Below are 18,463 nucleotides of genomic sequence, written 5' to 3'. Positions count from 1 at the left end.
GAGTGATATGAGCAGTTAGGACTCTCTCTTTATGCTTTAAAGTTTGCACCCATGGGCCATGAGACTATGAGTTGTGTCACTACTTTTTGTCACTTGTATCTCTCAAGCCTCGACCCTCTACTTATTTAATGAAATTAAATGCAATCATGATCTTCCTTTTTCGAACATTGCCGTTTCCAATGTCCATGGACAAATCTTTCATGTTCTAACTTGTAAGACGTAAGTTTTAAGTTGTGAGTACTTAGTACTAAGTACTAATGTCATGACTTATAATAGACTATAGGCTGTAAAGATGTATGATTTTTTTTTTTTTTTGCATCGTACGTTACGTTAACGGACGTCTAATTTTTTTATTCCAATTAGTACCGCACGTCTTTGTACATGTAACCATCGTGCGTGACCGTACGTGTCAACCCTGCACAATACTCAGAGTTGCAGTCTGGCAGCTATTAAGTGGAGTTGTTCTTTTGGACCACATGACTTGGTTAGACTGAGAGTTATGATTGACGACTGTGCCTCTCATAACTTCATAAATTAAAAATCCCCCATTAATTTAGCATCCGTAAGTATGTAGTCTCTCTCATGCGGGGAGAAAATAAGAATATATGGGATACCTTGGTATCCAATCTGGAAGTAGAAATTCAAGGTAGCTCTCCTTTGATTTGTTCTTTGGAACTTCAAAATCTTGTAAAAAGAGAGTGTTGTGCCTTGTACATGGTTTGGTGTTGGCTTTATGTATAGTCTTCCAATGTTTCTGGTACAATCTTCTAGTGTTTCTGAAATGAAGAAAGTTTCTTTCTTTTCATCTGTGTTTGCTGATTGTGACTAAAAGCAAAAGTTAAATGAGTTGCTAGATGAGTTCAAAGATGTTTTTCGTGTTAATTTACCTTGTGGTTTGCCTCCAAAAGGAGATGAAATTGATTTAATAAGTGATGCTAAACCTGTCTATAAACTACCTGGTAGACTCAGAGAACCACAACATCTAGGGGTAGAAAAATAGCTAAAAGAATACATTGATAAGAAGCCAAGCAACTCACCATGGGCATCCCCAATTTTTCTAGTAAAGAAAATGGATGTCTTTATGCGACTATATGCTGACTATGGAACGTACATAATCTCACAATCAAGAACATATTTCCAATGCCACACATGGAAGATCTTTTTGATCAATTGTCAGGAGATAAATACTTCTACTAGACTAAAATTGATCTTAGGTTCGGATATCATCATTACAAATCGGCATTTAGCACTAGTATGGTCATTATGAATTTTTGGTAATGCCCTTTGGTCTTACCGATGCTCCACTCACCCTTATGAAATTAATGAATGATGTTATAAGATCATACCCAGGTAAATTTGGAGTGGTTTTTCTTGATGGTATTCTTATTTATAGTAAGAATAAGTTAGAGCACCTGGAACATTTAAGAATTTTTTTTAAAATTGCCGAGAGAGAATTCTCTTTATGATAAAGAATCAAAATGCGAATTCTGTATGCAAGAAGTAAAGTATCTTGGACATATGATCTCTCGTGATGGGATTTGAAAGGATCTAGACAAGGTGAAGGCAATCCTAGAGTGGTCAAATCCAAAGAATTTAAAAGGGGTTAAGATTTTAAAATCGTAACCACATAACTTAAAGCTTTAACGTATGGAGCACCGGAGGAGGGTTCTAAAACCCTAAAAGTCAAAAGCTTGATCTTTGAGAGAGATTTTCGTGAAACGCGCTGACATGTTGTCGTGGCCGGTTGTACGAATTTTGACAAATTGCGCTGGTGATGATGATGTGGCAGATTGTACGGATTTGTGCATTTTGCGTTGCTGACAGTTTTGGGAAGCTTTTTGAGAGCTTTTGAGGGCAACTGCTTTTGCGTTGAAGTGCTTTTGGACAATCTGCTTTGGGGGCTTTGCTTTTGAGCATCCCTTGTACTGTTTATAAGTGACTCTCTGAGAGCATCTGGACGCAGAGTCTTTGAGAGAATTGGACCTTTGGGAGTTGTACTTTGTGAGAATATTAATAAAGAAATAATGCAAGGGGCACTGGTCTTTGGCGCCAGTGAGTCTTGGCTCGGAACTCTGCCGTGCCGTGTCGACTCTCTCTCTCTCTCTCTCTCTCTCGTCAAGTCAATGATTTTGCAGTTTTTGTTCGTGTGTTGCTATTGGTTTCTCGCTTGGAGTGGTCAAGCTTGCAACAACATGAATCAACTCCAGGTAGATGTCATGTACAGTCTTTGCAGGTGGGACGGGTCGAGCCTCCAAGATGCGGAAGCATTGGGCTCTCTAGATGAGCGAAAGTGTCAGGCTACAAATGACTTGATTTTGCAGTTTTAGTTCGTGTGTTGCTATTGATTTCTCGCTTGGAGTGTTCAAGCCTGTAACAGCATGAATCAACTCCAGGGGGATGTCACGTACAGTCTTTGTAGGTGGGACGGGTTGAGCCTCGAAGATGCGGAAGCATTGGGCTCTCTAGATGAGCGAAAGTGTCAGGCTGTAGATAAGCTCCCAACAACACTCTCTCTGCTCCACTCCTGAGGTACAATCTCTATGGTGGGTTGGAGTGTAGGCCAGCCCTCTATATCACAATCGTCGTGCTAACTGAAGCGAGGTGTGGGGTCCGTGAGGGTGGACAAGGCTGCAACCCCCAAAGTGTATTGACTAACTACCGAGAGTGCAGGCATCGACCGAAGAATCCGAAGCCAAACTTGCTGTGGCATGGGGCAATCCCATAGATAGTGGCACTGTGTCTCAAGTGGATGGTCGCAAGCCGCACATGTCGCAGAGTGACCACTGTGCTCCAACCTATGCCCAACATGGTAGCTCTATGTCGGAGCCACTAGCCATTGAAACATAGTGACTCTCCTCGATTGTCTGCTATTCCACATGCATCCCCAAAAATCTGCTAAGAACTTGGTCGAGACCCTAGTTGTGCCAATGGTCCATTTCAGCGGGACGCCTATCTTCGCGTTGTGATTATGTGGCGTCCTAGTCGTGTTGGGTATTGAAAAAAGGGGATCCCCAAGTGATCGGTTGGAGTAAAAGGATCCCACCAAAACCACTCCCTTGGGTCTTAGTGCACCCGCACCAATGGGCTGCATTGCCCCCCATAACCACGAGTGTTCTGACTCGAGCTGACGGGTCCGATTGCGAGAAGAAAGAGGGCTGTTAAAATCTCCTCCTTGTGAGCACACCTTTGGGGAAGGGCCCCAGCAAGCGGGGAGGGGTGATGCGAGAAACACAACGAAAGGGGGTAGATATGAGGCCAACAAGTGGTAAGGTGCTGTGGGAAGGCACAAACCGAGGAAGGAGGGTGGGCTGAATTGGGTGAGCAACGAGAGGGGGGAGAGTGGATTGCTGGGGAGTGTGCGCCGCGCGGGTGGGGGGGGGGGGGCAATTGCGGGGAAGCTGGGCTGCACGTAGGGAGGGGCAATGAGGGTGAGCGAGGGGGTATGGTTGCACGTAGGTCAGCGAGGGTGATGAGGGCGGGTGGGGGGGTTAGGCTGCACGCAAGAAGGGCAGCGAGGGCGAGCAGGTAGGGGGTGTCGAAGGGAAGGGAGGCAGCGGAGGGAACAATAGTAGCACCGAGCGCTCGTCTCAATCTATAGATCTAGTTTTGTTTATTGTGGATCCCAATAAACCATTATGGTTGAGACAGACAATAGCAACTTTCCTACAGGTGCGGTTCTTTTTCTCAAGAGGGTCGACCCATTGCTTTTGAAAGCAAAAAGTTGGACGGCACCCAACAGAACTACTTAGTCTATGAAAGGGAGTTGTATGCTATTGTGCATACTTTAAAGAATTGGAGTCACTATTTATATGTTGCCAAAGTCATGATAGTGTTATCATTAAGTGGCTCTCTAATCAAGGCCGCAAGGCTAGATGGGTTGAAATCCTTCAAGAGTTTGATTATGAGCTTAGGTATCAAAAAGGGAAATACAATACAGTGGCAGAATCCCTTTTTAGAATGCCTATGATCAAGGAGTTACATTTTACTCATTTTACTTAAAGTCATGATAGTGTTATCATTAAGTGGCTCTCTAATCAAGGCTGCAAGGCTAGATGGGTTGAAATCCTTCAAGAGTTTGATTATGAGCTTAGGTATCAAAAAGGGAAATACAATACAGTGGCAGATTCCCTTTTTAGAATGCCTATGATCAAGGAGTTACGTTTTACTCATTTTTAATCAAGGGAAATTGTGAGGATGATGCTACATATCTCAAGATATGGAAAACCATTGTTAAAAGGGGTCCAAATGAAAGGTATCTGATGATATCGAAGCATCAATGGATGTTCAAATGGAAATTATTTGCCAATGATGATGGCTATGTACTTTACAAGGGTACAGTTATGTGCTCCAAGGGATCAAGAATCAAGGTAACAAATACACTTGTCATGATAGCCCTATTGCGGGACACTTAGGTGTTAATAAGACTTATGGTCTTATTAAAACACAGTTTTATTGGTCAAGAATGCTTAAGGATGTCCTTGACCATGCTACAAAGTGTGACAAATGTCAGATCAATAATGCTGAAAGGTCAAAAGATTGGAGGTATTCTCCATCCATCAGATATTTCTTCAGGGAAATGGGAAATTATATGTATGGATTTTATCATCGAATTATTTGAGACACAAAGAGGGCACGACTCTGAGTGGGTAGTCGTTGATAGGTTAATCAAGATGGCTGGGTTTTACCACAAGAGATGGTAAGGCTCATGATTTGGCTAGATTATTGTTGAGCATCTATAACAAGTTTATGGTCTGTCTGTAGACATTGTCTTTGATTGGGATAGAAAATTTAATAGCCACTTCAAAAAGAGTCGTCTTTTCTAGACTTGAGACCAAGCTTAGCACGAGTACTATTGTTCATCTACAAACAAATGGCTAGAATGAAAGGGCTAACCGAATCTTAGAAGATATGCTAAGAGCATATGTAAGTAAAAAGAAAACTAATTGGGAAGAGTACTATCTATTTAGAGTTTGCATATAATAGTGTCAAACAATCTTCCACAGGATATTGTCCATTCATACTAATGTATGGATTTCTAACAAGAGCTTTCTATGTAGTCGGCAGCAAAGGACTTTCTAGAAGATATGAATTGAAATGCTTAAACTTGCTCAAGGTAGTATTAGGAAGGCTCAAGATAGAGCTAGACTTTATGTTGACTCTTATAGGAGACCTCCTACCTCTGAGGAAAAATCAGAAACTATGAAAAGTGGACTATGTCGAAAGTTCCCCCCTAGGTATTGTGGACCATACACAATACTTAGGGGGGAGAGCTTTTAAGCTCCAATTACAAAGACAAGTGGAATCCATTGAGTTTTTTAGGTTAGCAAGAAAAGACATGGGGATTCCGATAATTTATTCCAGATGCTTAGACTGTAGAATTCATAGATACTCGGTCTCCATGAGCCTGAGAAAATACTAGACACTCAAGAAAAGAGAACTAGGCATGTAGTATATAAAGAGTATTTGGTCAAATGGAAAGATTCTTTTGTAGAGAGTTCCTTATGGGAGCGATTAAGCACTCTCCAGAAAAGGTTCCCCAACTTGGGACTATTTTTTCCTTCCAATGAAATTTTCGAGGACGAAACTTCTTTATAAGGGGGAAGGAATGTGAAGTATGCTATAGCTTGGGGCATGTGCACGCTACACATGGGCTAGGGGTCATGGCCTAGTGTTGGGAGCCTCCTTTTATTCATGATAAGGGGTAAGAGGGCCAAGTGTCGTGATCGCTAGTCGATTACCCATGCAAGGTGGCGGCGCACTCAAGGGCCATGAGAGGGGAAGTGGCCAAATCGTGCGTGCGTGTGTGTGTGTGTGTGTGATGAAAAGGCTCTGTTGTGAGCTTGTAAACTCGTTTTTACACCAGCTCGTGTGTAATATTTACTCTCTATAAACAAGTCAGCCCTGTTAAAAGAAGGAAGAAAACTCCAAACTCACACCCTCGTTAGATCACAGCCCTAGTATGTTGTTCAACTTTGAAACTCACAACATCCGACCCCACTTAGAGGCCCAATCCTTCCAACGAATACAAATTTATGATGATTACGATAGTTGGATCTCCTTTACATTTTGGAATGAGGTTGGGGTCCCCATTGTTACGCATTAGCACCATGTGTAACATGCACAATTACCCTATGTGCATGTGGACAAGCTGTAACTCCTACTTCTAGGGTTTAGGACAACCTAAGAAGTGTTTTGGCACCTTTGTGAGCCTGTACGTTGGGTGTGCATGTCCAGGCACTCTATAGTAGTTGCATACCCTTCGATTGCCCATGAGCACAATCTGTGTGCTAGGTGTAGGCACTGGGGAGTGTTCCCATATAGAATCATTAATACCAAGCCTAGGTAGTAACTGCATATGAAGCACCTCTTATTAATAGGTTTATAACTTACTAATAATTGGCATACTAGCAACATTATTAAAAGTTGTGATGGCTCTTGCAGCATCTGCTCGACCTAGCTTCTTTTACCTATATAGGTGGCTTTGGGGGGGTCACCTCTTCAACACATATCCAGGACACGTAGTACCAGTACCAGCAGCACAAGCATCCCTTAGCGTTTTTTCTACTCCTTGGTGTTTCCTCAACATCCACACAGCCTTAGCGTTTTTGCATCCACACTTAGCCATCAATGCTTTTTAGAGCAGACACCTTTGTGTAGGAGATCAGCCTTAGCACTACCGTCTCTACCACAGTACCAGCGTTTTCAGATTTAGCCTCACAGATGAGCCAACGTTTTCAGTTTCCAGCCCTTAGCCTCACAGATCCAAGCATCTACGGCCAGATCCCATCAGCATCATAGCATCTAGATCCATTGTATCAACATTTGTGCAATCTAAAGCAAATACCGCTCTAGCGATAGAGAGGGGTTCCCCCTACGAGTGGGACCCCATCTGGTGTGTGTCTTCTTTCTCTCTGTACGATAGAACCTTTACTCACAGTATCATTCTCTCTTCTCTCTTTTATGTATCTCTTTTTTGTACCAGACATGGTATCAGATTCACGAGTTTGTAGCGGATTGGTCTCTTAGGTCATTTTGGCCTCTTGAAGATGTTAATATATCATTTCATTTCTTTGGTCTATTGCACATCTATCTCATGAAGTAAAAGGAACTCTCTCATGAAGTAAAAGGAACCTTGAGGATGCATTGAGCACTCATCCTTAGTTATTACCCTAAATCACTTCCGCTGCCCATTACACCCTGGGCTAGTCCCCAATGAAGAACATCCCTGGATTAAACTTGAGCTACAAAATTGGATGATTAGTCAGTCTCCTTTATCGGCATGTTTCTGATGACAATTCTGATGAAGTGAAAGTATAAAATGCTAGTACCAGCACCTCCTCTCGATGGGAGCTGGGTAGTGCTAGCTATGGATGCAAGACCTCTCCAAGGCTGAAAACACAGCACACAACAAAATTTCTTTGGCTGGTGCAAAAAATACCAAACACGAATTATCTATATGCCGTCTGCACATGCACAGACAATGCAGCCCATTGGGGGTGGGGGACTGTCCATATGCGTGCACTTAACTGTAGGTAGTCACTAGTGCGACCAGCTATGCACTATCAAAATTGGAAATCCGGCAGGATGGATGACCCCCACAACTATCTTGGAAGAATGGCAAAAAAACTGAATACATTTATATAAATAAGGGTGGCTGCTGGCGTGCAAACAAGGATCGTTCCAGGGGGTTGACTCAAATTAGGAGATAATTCTGTAATAAGCAATGACCATTCCGTGGCTACCTGTGAGACCCACTCATACCAGGAAATGATCTTGCTTACGAATTTCTCCATTACAAATGTGTTGATAGAAGTACACAGTTCTTATAGGGCAACAAAGGATTTTGTTGAGATGGGCCATGAATCTCAAAAGCCCCGGCATGGCAAAAGCATCTCAAGGGCTTCCTTTGGGCTGGGATGGCTAGAGTCTTCAGATTCTGATGCAAGTGCTAGCCGCACTATTTTAGTGGTACTGTTCTGCACATAATGCATAGAAGGCAGTATTGTCAACACTCAGTGTCACCCACAGTGGAAAACTGTTTACATTGTGCTCCTCGTTCAGTTACAACCTGTCAAGGAGAATCGACTTCATTGCTAACTGTGACAAGATTTCGGCACAGGTAATGTCTGCTGCTGAAGTATCCGTCTTTTTCAGATGCTTCTTTAAGACCGTTGCGGTAACAAATTTTTTAAAGATCTTGACTAAAACAATAACACTGGTTTTTAACTTTTTTGACATCTGAAGGAATTCATTATTTTCTAGCTACAATGTTCTCAAATATAGATTTCAAGATCAAGCTAGAGTTGTGATGGCCATTGATTTATTTTCGTTTTGCTGCGACAAAGTTTAATTTGTCTGGTTGCGTTTAATCCAGGCAAAGGCTGTTATTACGTTTTTGGATGCAATTTCTGAAAAAACTCTTCGAAGTACAGTGGCTCTGACAGCAGCTCGGGGTCGCGGCAAGTCAGCTGCACTTGGAGTTGCAATTGCGGGGGCTATTGCTCTAGGGTTGGACATCTTGTTAAAGTTTTACATTGTTCTGTTTATGTTTGAAAAGGGTAGTTTACCACATTCATGGTTCATTGTATAACCGTGTTGTTTGTGCGTGCATCTATGCCTGTGTGTGCACGTGTGCGATTGTGCACAGATAAGATAGATTGTAGATGTGCACAATTCTGTCATTCCAATGGCCTTGCTTAAGATTTCATGGGTGGAGCTTATGCATCTCACAAGTCTTATGGTATTTCAGATGCAATGTTGTCATCTTTGCTTTGTCAGGTATTCCAACATCTTTGTAACAGCTCCAAGTCCTGAAAATCTGAAGACACTATTTCAATTTGTGCTGAAAGGCTTTGAGTCTTTAGAATACAAGGTATCTCTATAAGGTCTATATAGTGATTAATGTGGTCTCCACCTTTGAAAGACGCTCTGATAACCAGAAGATTTTTGTTTTTAGGAACACTTGGATTATGATACGGTTGAAAGTACGAATCCTGATTTCAACAAGGCCATTGTGCGTGTAAACATTTATCGGCAGCATCGTCAGACAATACAGGTCAGATGAGGAAAATCGATATATAGCATAAGTATATATCACTGGCAGCTGCTGCATAGGTCTAATATTCAGACAAGCTCAGACAAATTGAAAAAAGTAACTTCAAAGATATTCTTAATCATGTATCATTTAGATACCAAACAGATGCTTCTCCACTTATCCGTAGCGTGGATCCCCATTACATGCTTTCAAATCCTTGGAAGTTCATCTTCCTTGGTCAAAGCTGATTTCCGAAACAAACAATAACAGTATCCAGAAATTTTAATTGACCATTTGTGTAGATTTTTGCAAAAATCCTAATTTGCAGCTGAAAGCCCTAATTTTTGAAGGTGGTCAAATCTGAAATCTGTTTGCGTCAATGTGTAGTGCTCTCTAAAGAATCAACTTTGGCTTCTTCTTCATCTTCAAATCCTCAACTGTTAGATTTAAAGATTATATCAGAACACGGGAAAGAGTCAAGAGGCTTGCTTTTTATCTTTTTAGAGCAAAACGGCCATACTAAGCCATGGAAACGAGATACACTTCGCGGTGTGAACGAGTTTAACGGAGGGTGACTTGGCAGATAACCCTCAGCTCGTGAATTTTTCTTGAGACCTTTTCAGTCATGTTGGAATTAGCAGTTCAGTCCACAGTGCTTGATGGATGGAGGGAGCCACTCCACTATTTTGTCAAGACATCAATACCTTTGTGGGTATAGAGGTCATGTGGTTGTGCTCTTTTGCACAATTATGAGGTACTTGGTGGACAATACTTTGCCTAGGGACTTCGATAAGATGAATGTTTGCAACATTCCAGCTCTATATCAAGAGCTAGATGGTGAATCATCGGACTAGGGTGTTGTACTAGTGCATCAGATATATGTCGGTCCAATGTGAAATGCTAGAGAAGGATGGAAGGTTCAATGTTAAATGTCGAACCATATTGTATTTCATGCATGCACATTGGTGTGTACCATGTCTGTGCTGTTTGTGTGGTGTGAGTGAGTTCTACTGATTCTCTGTGCTATGTTTGTTTTCACAAGTGTTATCAAGGATGATTACTCTTCTTTTATGCTTTTTTTTTGGGGGGGGGGGGGGGGGGGGGCGGGTGGTGGTGGTATATGTCACTAGATGGTTATGTAAGACCATGATATGGCAGATAGATGACATACAGAGTGGATGCCACACTGATTACATGGCAATTTAGTTGGTATGATGAGGCAAATGGAGTCTGGTTTCTGTTGTCATGTAGATGTGATAGTACCAAGTGTCATGGCACTGATGAGGTGGCGGATTGGCACTTTGTTGACAGTATAGAGGAGATAGTTGTATCCGTAGGATGAGAAATGGTTGGGCAGTTGCCTGGTGACAGCAGAGTGCTGATGTGGCAAACGTGCCACATGGCAAGGCGTTGGTCAGGGAGAGTAGCATACAAAATTGCTCACGTGGCCAAGAAGTGCTGACGTTTCAAAACAGCTAGGCACGTAGATGCTTTTGAGGAGCAGTTGGCCACATAAATGCTTTCACTGACCCGATGGGTGCTATTTTTGGGGCAGGAAACCAGGAAAATCATCAAAAGACTCCACTGTGGAATGATCTAAACCAAGAGCGTCAATATATGCTGAAATTTTATGTAAGAACCCTAATTTTCTTCTAAAAGCGCCAAAATTTCAAACTAGTCAAAGTTGAAATTGGTGTGCATCATTCCATAGGCTCAATGAGAGGATCAACTTAAACTTCTGTAGCTTCTTCAAATGCTCAACACGTTATGAGAGATTTTAAGCATATTCTCGAAAGTAGAAAAGCAACAAATAGTTTTCCCTTTTAAAGCAAGAATATGTTTTGACAGGCATAAAACGACAAGACTAGTACAGTCTTTACCAACTCTTGACCGACGTTGGGAGAGTATAGCAATGGATTTCATCTTCAATCTTCCAAAGATTCAGAGTGGGCAGGATGGTATTTGGACCGTCATTGATAGATTCAACAAGCAATCTCACTTCATAACCTAAAAAGGAAAGTTAATGCTGATCACTTGCCCAAACTATTTGTCTCATAGATTTTCGGATTACATGGCATGCCTTTATATATACTATCAGATAGAGACTTAAGATTCACGAGCTTGTTTTGGAGAGCAGTGTGGGAGAATATAGACACTCCGCTTAAATTCTCGTCCTCCGTTTATCCACAAACAGATGGGCAGTCGGAGATAGCCAACTTAGTGGTTTGGACTTGTTGAAGTCCTATCTCTTTGATCACAAGACTCAGTGGGAGAAGTATTTTCCTCTTGTCGACTTTGCTTACAACAACACTGTTCGCATGTCTTCAAGAAAGATGCCATTTGAGATTGGAGGGTGTCAAAAATATTCTACCAATTATGAGCACCAAGGACAAGCAGATCAATACACACAGGAGCTAGATATTGCTTTTGCCAAGGTATACAAGGCTTTGCAAAAGTCTCAAGCATGGCATAAGAAGGTGATAGACAAGCATCGATGTGATTTTCAGTTTCCGTTAAAGCAGGCCTACGAGAGAGAAAGGGTAAGGAGGGGCTTTCCCAAAGCTTAGTATGCGATACTATGGGCCCTTCTAGGTACAAGAAATAATCAATGGTGTCTCCTTCTAACTGAAGTTGCCAGCTACTTTGAAGATTCACAATACACTCCATGTGAGTCTATTGAGACCTTTCAAACGTGAAGTCTCAAAGGATAGGGAGCCATATGAACAACCAGGAGTGGAAGAGACGGAAGAGATTCTCGTTCTAGGACAGGAAAGGTAAGCTGGTTTGCCAATAGTTGGTCAAGTTCAGGAACTATTTGGCTCTTGATGCTAAGTGGATGGAGGACGACTTAACAGATTCTCCTTAGATACTAGAGCTTTACCTTGAGGCTTTTGGTTTAGCACTAACTATTCCGAAAGTTACCAATGAATTAGTAGGTTGAATTTGGTGCAGTGCGGATTGCACAAGAGGGGAGCCACTCCACTCCTTTGTCACATGTCTGAGTGGATTAATGAAAAGATGTACATTGAAATGGGAATTCTTAAAATAACTTTGTTACATGTACTCTTCTCATGTGTCTATTGTTCGAGTACGTGTTGAAAAGGTGAAATGACTACATCATTTTATCCATCCACCTAACATGTGCAAGATTAACGAGATTCAATAGATTAAGACATCCGTGAAAAGCTAAGTGCGGTCTGGATATGATTACTAAATAAGTTACAATGATCATGATTCTCACGTGAGATTTGACGGGGATAATGATGTGAATGTTAAGTGACTGCCGTCTTTGTGCAAGTGTTGGATGTGTGCATGAGTCTAAGAGTTAGTGTCTATTGAGCTAGTTTTTGTCCTTCGGCTATTTTGCAGGCGTAAGCGAGGGTGATTACTTTTCTTTCAAGAGGGAGGTATGTCACTAGTTTGTGACGTGGCCTACTCATAACCCTTAAAAGATTGGTTGAGGGGACGAGAGGGTTAAGGTTTAATAACCTAACCCTCCCAACTTATCAGATGATGGCCGAGGGGCCTCAACCCTTAAAAAGAAGGCCTTGCGAATCTCTTGCTGACGTGGCTTGTCGTACGGACCCCTGGAAAACGTGGAGCTACTGATGTGGCCAGCCATATGGACCCCTGAAAAACGCGGAGTTGGTGATGTGGTGAGCCGTACAAAAATTTCATAAGACGTGGGCTGAGATCTGGGGGCAGATAAGCTTGGGAGCTTTGCAGACAGAGAACCCTTAGACATTGTACCTTGTGAAACATCAATAAGAAAGCAATACCAAAGGGGCGCTAGTCTTTGGGGCCAATGCATCTGGAAGCAAAACTTTGCCGCTTCATGTCGACTCTCCTCTTCTCTCTCTTTCTTTCTATTCAAGTTCAATTTAGTTGTTTGCAGTTTTCTCACGTGTGTTGCTATAGATTTCTTGCTTGGAGTGTCCAAGCTTATTACATAGAGAGAGGGAGAGAGAAGAAGAAGAAGAGAGTTTTAACGTCGTAGGAAACTATCCCAAGAGACCTTAAAGATCTAGCCGTCGAGGAGAGTTGAACTGAAGACTCGTTATTCAAGAGGGAAATGGCATAACCAATATATATGTGTATATATATATATATATATATATATATACAGATACAGAGAGAGAGAGAGAGAGAGAGAGAGAGAGAGAGAGAGAGAGAGAGAGAGAGAGAGAGAGAGAGAGAGAGAGAGAGAGAGAGAGAGAGAGAGCGCTTGCTGGCAGGAAAACGACAAAAAGTAGTGCTCAATTGTAGAAACATTGAAGAGAAGGCACTGCTCAATTTTTTCAATGTCTATGTAGAGGTTTTCTTCTTGCTTCATTTTATGAGTTTGGGTCTTAAGTAAATTAGAAGGCTTGGGTCGGGCAAGTGACTTTGGCATAACTGATCAGTAAATGATAAATCACTGATTATTAAGTTTATATCTTAGGGATAATTTTGGATGAAACTGCTGCACATCTCCCAACCCAAGAATCCATTTGCCATTGGGCCTGGCATGTTAGATTCCCCTAACGTAAATTTACATGCTGGTATTGTGAGATGCATCTGGAACCGAAACTTTGCCGCTTCATGTCGACTGTCCTCTTCTCTCTCTTTCTCTCTATTCAAGTTCAATTTAGCTGTTTGCAGTTTTCTCACGTGTGTTGCTATAGATTTCTTGCTTGGAGTGTCCAAGCTTATTACATAGAGAGAGGGAGAGAAGAAGAAGAAGAAGAAGAAGAAGAAGAAGAGAGTTTTAACGTCGTAGGAAACTATCCCAAGAGACCTTAAAGATCTAGCTGACGAGGAGAGTTGAACTCAAGACTTGTTATTCAAGAAGGAAATGGCATAAGCAATATATATATATATATATATAGAGAGAGAGAGAGAGAGAGAGAGAGAGAGAGAGAGAGAGAGAGAGATGCAGTCATGCGAGGCACAGTTCAGATGCCTCCCCATTGTGGTTGGGAAGGCCTCTTTCCTCAGAGCACTTTCTTATTGGTTCGTTTAGACACCATGCTGTTCACAGTGGATACTGACTACTCTCAAGGGATTCATGCTAGATTGACATATGATGCCACCTCTCCGCACCTTGTCTCCCCCGACGCTCGATGGGAGGCCATAGGAGTAGTTGGCTCCCGCGGGAAGCGTCGTGTTAACCCCCGTTTTGCGTCCGCTGATGCTGCACTTTGGAGGCTTTGGGTGTGGGAGGGTCGTGCCCTATCTCAGCTTTATTGGGACCCAGGAGAGTGGCACTGGCCTCACTCTGACCCCACCGGTGCACCTGTATCATTCTTGGAGTACACTGTCAGGATTGGAAGGTTAGCATTGATGAGACAGCAACCAGAGGAGCCCACTCGTATGCGTTTCTGGTTACATTCAGGTCTCTCCCATGCCTATCTACAACAGTTTTGGTCCGCCATCTGGGATTGACATGTGGCTCGTCGTATTTCTTTTTTCATGTGGATGATTGCACATGCAGGACTTCCAGTTGGGACTTGGCTAGCTACTATGGGTCATGATCCGTTATGTACTTGTTGTCCTATGCGACTACTTGAGTCACCTGCACACTGTCTTTGGTCATGCTCAACTTCCCATGTAGTGTGGCTTGCAGTTTGCTTTTTACTTAGGAGAGCGGGTGTTGAGCATGGATTTCTCACTTGGGGATCTGTCTCATGGTTGATGCCGATGCCCGGCCCGCATCTTTTCTACGAGGGCTCAGACACAGATCCAGCCTTTATGCTTACCTCGACTGGTTATCGGCGAGGGACTTTGGCTATGCTACCACAGATTGCTTGGCAGGGGGATTCTTAGACACGTGATGAAGTTTTTTCAGTCATCACTAGTATTACACTATGGAATGTTTGGAGAGCTCGTTGTCTTCACATTCTAAGTGCGGCTCCACAGCTCCTTGAGGATACCCTCACTGCCATTTGGCTGGACATCATTCACACCCTGATTTGGCAGTGGGATTCTTCCTCAGGTACATCTCGAGCAGCAGAGGCTTGCCGATTTGCCTTCCTTCGGCGTTGGGCTCGATCCCCACTCTTCTTCACACTTACAGGTGGCCAGATTACGTGGCATTATGCCCCTCCTCGGTGGTTTCTCCTCCACTCATCACACCGACCACCATGAGATTGTTCTAGTCGAGTTGTCACTATAGTGGCTCTCATCCTTACATTCAGCTTGTACACCCTACGTCATAGGCTATTTTTGCATCCGTTGGGGATTATATTGTACTCAGTAATATACAGCCCTGACTTTTTCCAAAAAAAAAGAAAGAGAGAGAGAGAGAGAGAGAGAGAGAGAGAGAGAGAGAGAGAGAGAGAGAGAGAGAGAGCGCTTGATGGCAGGAAAACGGCAAAGAGTAGTGCTCAAAAGTAGAAACATTGAAGAGAAGGCAACGCTCAATTTTTTCAATGTCTATGTAGAGGTTTTCTTCTTGCTTCATTTCATGAGTTTGGGCCTTAAGTAAATTAGAAGGCTTGGGTCGGGCAAGTGACTTTGGCATAACCGATTAATAAATGATAAATCACTGATTAATACGTTTATATCTTTTGGATGAAACTGCTGCACATCTCTCAACCCAAGAATCCATTTGCCATTGGGATTGGCATGTTAGATTCCCCTAACGTAAATTTACATGCTGGTATTGCCAGATGCATCTGGAAGTGAAACTTTGCGGCTTCATGTCGACTCTCCTCTTCTCTCTCTTTCTCTCTATTCAAGTTCAGTTTAGTTGTTTGCAGTTTTCTCACGTGTGTTGCTATGGATTTCTTGCTTGGAGTGTCCAAGCTTATTACATAGAGAGAGGGAGAGAAGAAGAAGAAGAAGAAGAAAAGAGTTTTAATGTCGTAGGAAACTATTCCAAGAGACCTTAAAGATCTAGCCGACGAGGAGAGTTGAACTCAAGACTTGTTATTCAAGAGGGAAATGGCATAACCAATCAAGAGAGAGAGAGTGCTTTCTGGTAGGAAAACGGGAAAAAGTAGTGCCCAAAAGTAGAAACATTGAAGAGAAGGCAGCGCTCAATTTTTTCAATGTCTATGTAGAGGTTTTCTTCTTGCTTCATTTTATGAGTTTGGGTAAATTAGAAGGCTTGCGTCGGGCAAGTGACTTTGGCATAACTGAGTATTAAATGATAAGTCACTAATTAATAAGTTTATATCTTAGGGATTGTCACGTGACACATCCAACCCTATGTGTCCGTGGACAAGCTACACCATAACAGGGTTTCCGTCAAGTCCAGTCGGTTTAGATTAGAAGTGATCTGGCACTTTTGTGAGTCTATTCGTAGACCGTGCATGTGCAGTCACTCAGTGTAGATGCATATCCTCTGGTTGCACACTGCATAAGCATAAGCATTTCCATCAGATTCCATCAGAGTCAGTTTGGGAATTTTTCAAGTGACTTTATCCTATTTTTGATATTTTTCACTTATTTATTAAGTGACTTTTGTTGGGACTAAGAAGAGCGAATTGGGTAAGTTAATGTATAAGCAAACCCAAGTTAGCACAATTGGGCATATGAGCAAGGAGCATAGCAGGCTTTTCAAGCAACAGGTACTCCCTCCCTCTCTCAACAAGATTCTCCCCAAGCCATCCTTGGTGAACCATCCCCATCCAAGACCTAGCGCCATACTATCTCCCTCTTGGCGTTTATCCTCCAACAGCCATCGTCATCAAGTACTCCCTCCTTGGCGTTTTCCCCCAACAGCCCTTCGTCAGCAAAGCCAGTACCATTGGCGGTTTTCCCTACTACGGGCAGCCCAACCATCAGTGTTTTGGGTCGCCAGCCAACTGCAGAATTCAGCGTTTTTGACCTCAGTATTTTCAGCATTGAAAAACGCAGCAATACAGCGTTTTATAGCAGGTATAGCAGTGATTAAATTTAGCAGCATGGTCGTCTTGCAGCTTTCCTTAGCCGGAAGCTCAATAGTGCGGAAAAGAATTATTCAGTTTATGATAAAGAACTTTTGTCTGTCATTCACTCTCTTAAGCATTGGAAGCATATTTTGTATGGTAGAGAGTTTACAGTGTGCACAGATCATCAAGCCCTCAAGTGGCTCCAGTCTATGCCTAGTGCACATTGGAGTGATCGCCAAGCGCGGTGGTCATAATTTTTTGAGCAATTTGGCAGTTTGTTTGAGTATGTGCCTCGAAAAGCTAACCCTGTTGCAGATGCGTTGAGTCGCAAAGGACAGATTTTGGCTCTTGAGTCAAGAACCACATTTTCTATACAAGGTGAGACTTTTGACAGCATGAAGAATCAATATGCAGATTCGGAGTTTGGTAAATATTGGTTGCAGGCTCTTGCTTCCCAAGGGCCCAGCAACTATCTCATTCGTGATGGAATGTTATTTTTTCGTCAGCGTTTATGTGTGTGGCCCTCTCTGAGGCCAACCATATTGCATGATGCACATGATTCTCTCACGGGTGGGCACAGGGAAATGAAACACCACATTAGAAAAGATTGAACGACTTTTTTATTGGCCTAAAATGTGGAAAGATGTGTTTCGTTATGTCACACAGTGCATTATATGTCAAAAAGTAAAAGCTCCTTGAGGTAAGCAGCAAGGCCTCTTGCTTCCGCTGCCTATTCCCGAGGGACCTTTTCGGGATATCTCTATGGATTTTGTGACTAACTTACCACCAAGTCTGCATTCAAGGAACACTCAATGTTTAACAATTGTTGATCGTTTGAACAAATTTTGCATGTTGATTCCTTGTAAGGTCACCGTTACTGCACAAGATGTTGCACGATTGTTCATTAAGCATTGGTTCGCCCTCTATGGTTTGCCAAAGTCAATTGTTTCAGATAGGGATGTTAAGTTCACGTTGGCACAAAGTTGAATTTTTCATCGGCTATTCATCCACAGTCAGATGGTCAAACAGAAATTTATAACCAGTTGGCTTTTGATGTGTTAAAATCTTATGTTCATGATCAGCAGTTTCAATGGGAGCTCTATCTCCCATTGGTTCATGCTATTCTAAATGACTCATTTTCTTCTGCTATTGGTTGAACTCCGTATGAGGCAGCTTTTGGCCGTCCGTTCCAGTCACTTTTGACTAGATCGGTCAGTCAAATGCCTGATGCCAATGCTGAGAGTTAGTCATTGGATGAGATTTCTGAGAGTGTGAAGCTTCGGCTAAGCAAGGCTTAGGAATCTTATTCTTGACAGGCTAACAAGCATCGTCAGGAGGTCTCGACCAAGGAAGGAGATTGGGTGTATCTACGAATCATGAAACTACGTCTTAAGCAAGTTGAAAAGAAATGTATGGTCCATTTCCAGTCATCAAAAAGATTAATGAGGTTTCAATGAAATTGCAGGTGCCTAACTCACGGTCAATGCATAACGTTTTCCATGTTTTTTGGTTGAAAGTGTTTCAAAGAACACCTCCAAAGGACGTTTCGGAAGAAGAAAAACCGGGGATCATT

The 18,463-nt window shown here is 42.5% G+C and overlaps 1 protein-coding gene across 2 annotated transcripts in view; it reads left to right on the top strand.

The window, feature by feature from the left end:
* The window catches only part of LOC147459729 (RNA cytidine acetyltransferase 1-like), a 185,676-nt gene that overhangs the window by 41,856 nt on the left and 125,357 nt on the right, over positions 1 to 18,463 (top strand). For both annotated transcript variants that reach the window (XM_086510950.1, XM_086510949.1), the window contains exons 7-9: positions 8,375 to 8,508; positions 8,779 to 8,872; positions 8,957 to 9,055. In XM_086510950.1, coding sequence (XP_086367076.1) covers positions 8,375 to 8,508; positions 8,779 to 8,872; positions 8,957 to 9,055 — 327 coding nt within the window. The remainder of the gene's footprint in view (positions 1 to 8,374; positions 8,509 to 8,778; positions 8,873 to 8,956; positions 9,056 to 18,463) is intronic.

The sequence above is a fragment of the Adiantum capillus-veneris genome, chromosome 4, assembly GCF_014529385.1.
Source record: "Adiantum capillus-veneris isolate H3 chromosome 4, ASM1452938v2, whole genome shotgun sequence".
NCBI lineage: Eukaryota > Viridiplantae > Streptophyta > Polypodiopsida > Polypodiales > Pteridaceae > Adiantum > Adiantum capillus-veneris.
Note: the sequence above shows the minus strand (reverse complement) of the source record. Positions and strands in the feature narration are given on the sequence as shown.